Consider the following 9685-nt stretch of genomic DNA (forward strand, 5'->3'; position numbering starts at 1 on the left):
AGCCTATTTTTGGTTTAGAACCTGGGTAGCCCTTGCTGACTGGTGGCTACATTACCAATTGCATGCTCTATCTGAAGTATGAAAAAAAAAAAAGGGTTTTATATCCGTTTAATATGATATATAAATTCAACCACAAAGGGACATTAAACTCAAAATGTAATTATGCATCAAATGTTTAATCATGCATAGTAAAAGAATGTAATTTTCGCTCACATGTTGTACGGTATCAACACATGCAACAAATGTGTGCAAAATGGGATATACTTTAAGGGACATTGTACACTAGATTTTTCTTTGCATAAATGTTTTGTGTAGTAGATGATTACTTGATAAAGCCCATTTGAGGGTGTTTTTTGTAATGTGTGTGTGTGTGTGTGTGTGTGTGTGTGTGTGTGTGTGTGTGTGTGTGTGTGTGTGTGTGTGTGTGTGTGTGTGTGTGTGTGTTTATATACTTACAAAATATACTTAAAATTAATATAACTTGGATATCATTCTGTAATGATAATAACCCTCTTGTGTGTGTGTGTGTGTGTGTGTGTGTGTGTGTGTGTGTGTGTGTGTGTGTGTATGTGTGTGTGTGTGTGTGTGTGTGTGTGTGTGTGTGTGTGTGTGTGTGTGTGTGTGTGTGTGTGTGTGTGTGTGTGTGTTTATATACTTACAAAATATACTTAAAATTAATATAACTTGGATATCATTCTGTAATGATAATAACCCTCTTCCGTTACCATCCTATCCTCCTAACCCTAATGTACTCTATCTAGTCAGACTGCAGTGCTTTCCAGTGCAATTATTCGGTGGAAAGAGGAAATACAAAAAGCAACCCCCATCTAAAAACAATGGCCAGTAGGGGCTGCTGTTGCTTCATATAAGCTGGTGACGCCATGTCAGTTTCTTTATTATTTTTTTATATAATGAAATATTTTCAGTGGTTTCTGTGTACTCAAATGCACTTTTTTTATACTCATTAAAACAGGAAGATCAGGGGGTAAAAAGTCCAAATGACGATTTGAGATCAGATTAACAGCATTAAACTAACTGCAGCTAAAAGATATGCAAAGGCTGATTCAGTTGCACATCCTTTCCCTTCTAATGCTGTTTCCTTTTTACACTGACATCATGGTTTTTAGTTCTTTCCTTTCCAGCAGATAAATTAACACGTGAATCTCACTGTGAAACAGCATAGGCTTCCATTTCACAAATAAAAGATGCTACTAATTGCTTCTGCGCATAAAAGAAATAGTACAGACTCATATAAATAACACATAGTACATTTACTTCCTATAAATAATGTATTTTACATCTAAACAGTCATTTACTAATCAGGTTATTTAATAAAAAGTCACAAGCTGTAATATTTTGCATTTCAATTATTAGAGAAGATAGCACTGAAGATTACAGAACACAATATATCGTTTAGCTCAGTTAACTCATTAATGTACTGTAACTACGACTGATAAGAAAGGGTTAACGTTTTACAACTGATCATCACAGGGAAAGTGATAGCAGTAACAGGAAGAATGTACTAGCACCTCCTATAGTTCTTAGAAATACAGTTTTACATCTCCGCTGAACAGAGCTTTAGAGTCAAGAGAAAGTTATGCAAAGGGATAAGGCACAAGAACTAAAAAAAACCGCAGTTATCTGCACAATTAAGCAATTTACAGTCTGCCCTCATAGCAGCAGCACACGCAGTAATTATAAGGGAGGTCTATAAAAGACAACTTGTACTTAAAGGGTTCTGCTATGTTCATAGCCTATAAGCTTTTTACTGGGCGTATGGAATAGAGAATGCAGCACTATACAGGGGCAAAGGGCTGCTTTATGTGTCAGTTTAGCTAATGCTGCAGTCATTTCTGGTGTAGTAATGTATTATAGTGTCTTATTTTACATGAAAGGGTAATATTTTATTGTAATCATTTATCAAGACTGTAAATATATAATGATCTTTACGCGTACATGACATATGGAACCTTACCCCATTGGCTTCTGACGTGCAGATATATATATAAATATATATACAGTATATATATTTATATACACATATATGTATGTATGTATGTATGTGTGTATATATATATATATAATGTATTTTATACACACACACATATATGTTTTTATACGATTGTGTTTAGCAGCATGTGTGCTACAGGGCAGAATGTCCCCTACTGTCACTCTGCACCGCTCGCTGCTGCAGCAGCCTCGCCCTCTCTCTCTGCTAATGTCACTTTTTACTATATGTTTACTTCCTCCACTATTTGTAGTGAATGAGTTAAAGCCTCCGGCTCCTCCCTCACACAGAGCGGCTAGTACAGTCACAGAAGGACGGCCCTGCCCAGCGCTTAGTCCCCGCCCCTGGGTTAAGGCAGCGCCACACACGGAGGGGACCTAACCCTTTACAGAGGCGGTGCTTGTGTGGGCGGGCGCTGCGGGTAAATTTGGCGGGAGTCTAGCCGGCTTAAGGCTATATAAGGCAGCGACACGGACCCCTGCGAGACTTTGTGTGCAGAGAATTGGCCGGAACACTCGTAGTATATAGTACAGGCTGGCTCTGGGGGCTGGGAGGGTACGGGCGTTGTGGACCTATAACACTACACTGGATACGGCTGCTTGTTGTAGCCGGACAACCTCTATATACCTGGGATCCTCTGTATAGCCGGACTCTGTGGATAAACGCTCATTACTTATCCCAACAGCAGGATATCTATTACTCCCCACGGATTGCTCGGGTAAGCAGCAGTATGAGCCGAGGGTGTGGGTTTAGCAGCTCTGTGCTGGAAATGACATCTCCCTCACATATCTTTCTACCAAGAATCGCCTTTTATTTGCTTTAGTAAGCTGGAGTTTGTTTTACACTGGCGTCTTCATTCTGTATCTGACAGATTGTTTTTCATATGTGCGTTTGGTGAAATAGTAAAGGGTATTAGTGTTCAGTTTATAATTTAGCACAGCTTTGTTTCCTTATTCACCGCATTCAGAGAGGCTCTTTATATAATATGCACTGCCTTGTGCCTTATTTCATGTAAATACTTCTTATTTAGCACTTTAGTTTCCAGCTGACTGCAGAGTATTGTTGCGCAGCAGAGTAATGAATATTCTGTCATTGTTCCGTAGTGGGAGCTGACAGTTTAAGGGGTCGTTCTAAGCTAAGGAGATTGTATTTGCCGACCCTGTTGGCTCCGTATCCCCCACCCCAGACCCATATGTGCCGGGCAGCAGCATGTCTCTTCTCCCTATGTGTAAAAGCTTTGCTTCAGTGCCGGCATTTTTCTGGGAGGGATTTGATTGGAAATGAAGTTAAATGCTGTGACACAGAGCTAGGAGGGGGAAATGGGGGGCTGTTTCATAGGTTTCACCCCCTTTAGTTGCAGGTTGGTGACTTTGTATCGCACATCTGTCAGATTCTATTTAAAGCACTTTTGCAGTGAGATATTTAACCCTTTGCAGAGGGTTTTGCAGTATTTTGCAGCACGTATCTCTATGGGGTTAAGAAGGTGGGTCTGACACAAATATAATTCTCTTTAGAAATCCATCCTCATCCTTTATGGGTGGAGAATTTTGCTGCACCCTGTCATTCTGCTTTAAGCTTTGTTTTTTTATCCTGTAGGATGTAAGATACTAACTAATGCTATGTTTTTATTTTTTTCAGACATCTGGGAGAGTAAGCAGAGACAATGCCTCTCAATTCAACTTTCCAGAGTCGGAACTATGACTATGAATACGACTCAATGCAGCCGTATTTCTACTTTGAGGAGGAAGAAGAGAATTTCTACCAGCAGCAGCACAGTAGATTACAGCCTCCTGCCCCCAGTGAGGACATCTGGAAGAAGTTTGAGCTCTTGCCCACCCCACCACTTTCTCCCAGTCGCAGATCCAGTCTTTCCAGCCTTTTTCCATCCCATGCAGACCGGTTAGAGATGGTCACAGAGTTCCTAGGAGGAGATATGGTGAATCAGAGCTTTATATGTGAGCCTGATGATGAGACCTTGGTCAAGTCAATAATTATCCAGGATTGTATGTGGAGTGGCTTCTCTGCAGCAGCCAAGTTGGAGAAAGTGGTCTCTGAAAAGCTGGCATCTTACCAGGCTTCCAGGAAGGAGGGCTCTTTATCTTCCCAGAACCAGCCTCAGCAACAGATCCTGCAGAAGACTCCCTCTTGCCATGGGAGCATGAGTCCAGTAAGGTCCAATCACAGCTACTTGCAGGACCCTAGTTCTGACTGTATTGACCCATCTGTGGTTTTTCCATACCCACTCAGTGAGACAATCTCAAAAGCCAACCCACCCCGCCTGGTCAAAGACTTGAGCATGGATACACCACCCATCAGCAGTAACAGCAATAGCAGTGACTCTGGTGAGTACTTCTGAGAATTACATATGCTTGCCTTGTTAGAGCAGATTACATGTGCCTAGTGGTATCCAATGACTTATCTTAACCTATTGTCTGAGCAAGGTTTTAATCCGTTACAAACTACCATTTAAATATCAGTTTAGTCTTACTGTGCATATGCTAGCAGCTTATCTACTCTAGAAGTATGTCCTAACTGTTAGAAAGTTGTGCATAAACGGTTTGAGGAATGCGATCTACAGCATTGCAGTAGTGGGTGGGGCTCTCTGCCAGTGAAAGTGTCAAGGAGTGATTGTACTGCAAATTCACTCCATTCTTAGAAAGCATGAAAAGAATTCATTACTGCAGTGTGAGACTAGCAGCAGAGCAGTCAAGGAACTGAATGGAAAAAATGTTTTACTGTCAAGTTGAAATGGCTTTTCATTCACTAAGCTGCTGCATGCCTAGATATGAGTTTGCAAGGATAGATGAGTTCTTTATGGACAAATGTCTAATACCTGTCACTTATTTTAACAGAACAAGATGATGAACCAGATGATGAGGATGAAGATGATGATGATGAAGAAGAGGATGAAGAAGAAATTGATGTTGTCACTGTAGAGAAAAGACAAACTGCATCAAAGAGAAACGAATCAAGCACTCATTCACAGCAATCCCGACCTCACCACAGCCCACTAGTTATGAAGAGGTGTCATGTACCCATTCATCAACACAATTATGCTGCACCTCCCTCTACCAAAGTGGACTACCCTTCTTCAAAAAGGGCAAAGTTAGAAAGCAACACTAGGGTACTTAAACAGATCAGCAACAACCGTAAGTGTACAAGCCCGAGGACATCGGACTCAGAAGAAAATGACAAGAGAAGGACACACAATGTTTTGGAAAGGCAAAGAAGAAACGAGCTTAAGTTAAGTTTCTTTGCCCTTCGTGACCAGATACCAGAAGTAGCAAGCAATGAGAAAGCACCAAAAGTTGTAATCCTTAAAAAAGCAACAGAATTTGTTATTTCAATGCAGGAAGATGAGCGAAGGCTTTTAAGAGAAGCAGATCAATTGAGAATTAAAAAAGAACAATTAAAACAAAAACTTAATCAGCTAAGGAACTTTGGTATTTAAGTTAGAAATTATCCAAAAGACTAATATGACTGTTGTCTCATGTTGGAGACCTATAAAATGACATTGTTGCATGCAAGGATTCAAAAACTACACAACCTTGGCATGGTCTCAACAGATTTTGCCAGCACCTTAAACTGCCTCAGTACTTTGGGAAATACGGGATGATGGGACTTTTTTTTTTTTGCCAATTCCTTTTTTGTTTTACAAATCTTTGTATTTAAAACGTTTATTTTTCTTATAAACAAACTCTTGAAGTTTTTGTTCTAAATAGCTAAAGTATATACAGTCTTTCTTGTGTAATATCTTTAATAAATCTTTATAGAAATTGTATTCACTTTTCTAACAATCATGGCAACAGAATGAAACAATTTTCACCTTGTCTGTTGCCATGATGCATTTAACAATGGTTTTTTTTATTTAAAATATTAATTGTATTAAAGTTGTCATTAGTTGATATATTTTTCTAATTTTGTCATCTCAAATTCTGAAGATCTGATATATATAAAAAAAAAAATTACCAACATGTGACTTGTTATAAATTCACTCTTGTTAAACCTTTCAAGTCAGTTAGGTCCTTCAATACAGTATATAGTACCTGTCCCTTTTTGTTGATGGGAATTGTTAGTTGCTAATTGAATTCCTGTTTCTATATTGAAGTTAAATGATATTATAACATGCTGGTCTGAAACTTCATCCTTGTATTACCAAACTTCTTTGCTTATCCAAAATTTTCCATATTGGGAAATGTCCTAAGGTGTGGTAATAACAAGCTGTTTGGAATAAGCTTCAGAAAATAAAACTTAAAAAAAAAGTCTTGTCTTGTTCAATGCTTGAATATGATCTAGAACTAAAGTAAAACTTTTCTTTATCCTAAAACCTCTTAAACTCATAATAAATGACTAGGAAATGTGTTGGTGCAGAACATCCCTAGGGACATTTCTCCAAATAGGAAGGTTTTTTTTTTTTCAAGTTACTGTCCACCCTCCCCCCCTTCATAGGTGTTTATATAATCTCTGCAACAAGGAACACAATCTGATGGACTTCCACCACGGCTACCAAAAACGCAGTATGAAAGCTACAATGTTGACTTATGAAACGACTCTTCTTTAATGATTCAGATTTAAGTGTGTGCTCTATTACCAATTTTGTTTTCTCTTGATATAGTTTATTGAAGTAGCAATGCACTACTTAAAGCTAGCTGAACATATTGGTTAAGACAATAAGAGGTATATATGCGCAGCCACCAATCTGCAACTGGTCGGCTAGTAAATTGGAAAGAAGTTTAAATTTGTATGCGCTGTCTGAATCATGAAATACATTTTCTTTGTGTTTAATGTCCCTTTAAAGGGACAAACAATAAATGTGAGCTAGAATGATTACAATAATAAAACGATTAGTCTGAGAATAAGGGGTAGATTTTATTTGTTTCATTGGTGGTTTAAATATTAAAATAAGTAGTTTTAGTGTCTCTAAAACAGTGGAAGCTGCAATTTAAAGGGACAGTCAAGTATAAATTAAACTTTCATTATTCAGATAGGACTTTTCATTTTAATAAACTTTCCAATTTACTTTAATCATCAAATTTGCTTTTTTTCCTCTTGGTATTCTTAGTTTAAACTAAACATAGGTATGCTCATTTCTAAGCCTTTGAGGGCTGCCTCTTATCACATGCTTTTTAAATATCTTTTCAACACAAAGAGACAGAAAGTACACGTGGGCTATATAGATAACACTGTTCAGGCACAGGGGGTTATTTAAGATTTAGCACAACACAATGCTACATTTAAGACAATAGATAATAAACAGTCAGTCATGTGATCAGGGGGCTGGAAGAAGGTTGCTAGATACAAGGTAATCAGAGGTAAAAAGTACATTAATATAACAGTGTTGGTTATGCAAAACTGGGGAATTGGTAATAAAGGGATTATCTATCTTTTAAAACTATAACAATTCTATGGTAGACTGTGCCTTTAACTTCAGTGACATTTATAACTTTTCCAAATTGGCCACAGCAGAGAAGATAACCTGAGTGTGCAGCCAATGACTGAGTGGAATATACAGTGTCCAGCACTTCCATTGCTAAAATTAACTGATTATCTCACAATTTTAAAAGGGGACAAAATAAATTATGAAAGTATATTGTACAATTTTTTTTTATATATATTCTTAAAATTTATCATTTTTAGATTACCATCTCATAGTGTTTAATGTCCCCTTTAAGCACAAGACCATCTAAAAATATAATGTCCTAAACACACCAAAAGTTACACAAACTGACATGTGGGATTAATAAATACCAGGTTAGTGTTACATATGTTAACTGGCAAAATTTATTGACATTCAGTACACCTCCAGTGAGGATTAACCCTTTAAGGTCAGAGCTTTCAGTTTGCTCAATTGTTTTATGACGGAAATTTTTTTCCGTCATAAAATAATTGAGCAAACTGAAAGCTGTGGTTAATATACTGTTTGTTTTTAGCACAGTTTAAGGCTCATTAATTTAGTAGCATCATATCTGATTCTGAAATGTGGTCTAGTAGATTGTACAGTATAAAAAAAGGGTCCATTTTCAATAGCTGCTATTTGAAAATTAAAGGAAATCTGTTGTCCAAAGTAAAATATATGAACATTTTAGTATTGGGGAATTTATAACTCCTACAACCACAAGAACAAGCACTAATTACATTTGTGCCGAAATTATATTTTGTCAGTTCAATCAGATGCTTGTGGATTACATCAGTGTTTTTCAACTAGTGTGCCGTGAGAGATCCTCAGGTGTGCCACGGCAGACTGACAACAGTGTGACATATTTTTTAAACTTTGCTTGTTTTTTACTCCCAGTGCAGGGGTAGTTTGTAGGAGGCATGGCATAACCGCACAATACATACAGTATGTGTGTGTGTGTATATATATATATATATATATATATATATGCTGTATTAGGCTACAATGTGTGATTTTGTTTAAATTTTGGGATGGTGGTGTGCCACAGGATTTTTTTAATGTAAAAAAGTGTGCCACGGCAAAAAAAAAAGGTTAAAAATCACTGGGTTACATCACTTTGTGTACCTAATATCTACATATATATCTCACAGCCATCTGCCGGGTAAGGATGTCACGAGTACTAGCCTTAGGTTATCAGACAGGTTTAATAAATGAACTGATATAGCGCTGACCATTAATCCCTTAGCAAATAACACTATCGCTTGCATAACATGCATGCTATTTATTAGCTATTAAGCACCGAATTGCTGAACATTTGCCTACAAAATACACTTAAAATGTAATTGTTAGCACATCATGCAGACTTTTTCAAATCAAGAACAGTTCAGGAATCATACACTTGAAATTCCAGTTCTGCTTGTATATCTTATCTCCACTGATTGTGCCCATTTAGGGCTAGTTGCAAATGAGTTTGTGCACAAAGTATGCACAGCAATTTTAGTACATGCTCCTCTATAGTAAGGGGCAAGCATTATTGTTTTTGAGCTGGAAGAAAGAATTGCAAAATACAGAATTATACAAAAATTCAGACTTTTAAAAAAAAAAAATTCTCAGTATTAATGTTTCCATGTCTGGCTTGTATTTTGTGTCTATATTTCAAACAACTATTACCTTTCTGATTGCAGCACTGTACTTTCATCTTTCAGTCCCCAACCCATACAAGGTTTTGTTCCCAGTATTATTAATAATGTGGCACTAATATATATCCCTTTAAAAGACCTAACTAGGGCCTTAGATAGAAGTCTTCTCTGACAAAATGGCATATTAACTTACTGGCTCCAATGCTGGTCAATAGACTGCATATCCCATAGGCTTTAAAAGGGACATGAAACCACCCCTAAAAAAAAAAGTATACCTAGGTAGGCTCATGAGCTAGGGACTAGCTGCTGATTGGTGACTGCTGCACATATTTACCTCTTATCATAGCTCCCAGTAGTGGGTTGCTCGTTAATCAATGAAGGATACTAAGAGAACGAAGCAACATTGATAGGAAAGTTGTTTAAAATGATGTTATTTGAATTATGAAAGAAAAATGTTGTGTTCCATGTCCCTTTAAAGGGGCACTGAACCCAATATTTTTCTTTCAGGATTCAGATAGATCATGCAATTTTAAGCAACGTTCAAATTTTCTTCATTCTCTTGCTATCTTTATTTGAAAAAGAAGGTATCTAAGCTTTTTTTTGGTTGATCAATTTATCCACCAATCAGCAAGAACAACCCCG

The 9685-nt window shown here is 37.3% G+C and overlaps 1 protein-coding gene across 1 annotated transcript; it reads left to right on the forward strand.

Annotated features, from left to right (window-relative positions):
* Positions 1-2509: 2509 nt before the first annotated feature.
* MYC (MYC proto-oncogene, bHLH transcription factor) lies at positions 2510-7033 on the forward strand. The gene is made up of 3 exons (XM_053715350.1): positions 2510-2726; positions 3647-4350; positions 4861-7033. Exons 2-3 carry the CDS (start codon positions 3672-3674, stop codon positions 5457-5459), a joined length of 1278 nt encoding a protein of 425 aa, XP_053571325.1. The 5' UTR covers positions 2510-2726; positions 3647-3671; the 3' UTR covers positions 5460-7033.
* The last annotated feature ends 2652 nt before the right edge of the window (positions 7034-9685 follow it).

This window comes from Bombina bombina, chromosome 5, assembly GCF_027579735.1.
Source record: "Bombina bombina isolate aBomBom1 chromosome 5, aBomBom1.pri, whole genome shotgun sequence".
Taxonomy (NCBI): Eukaryota; Metazoa; Chordata; class Amphibia; order Anura; family Bombinatoridae; genus Bombina; species Bombina bombina.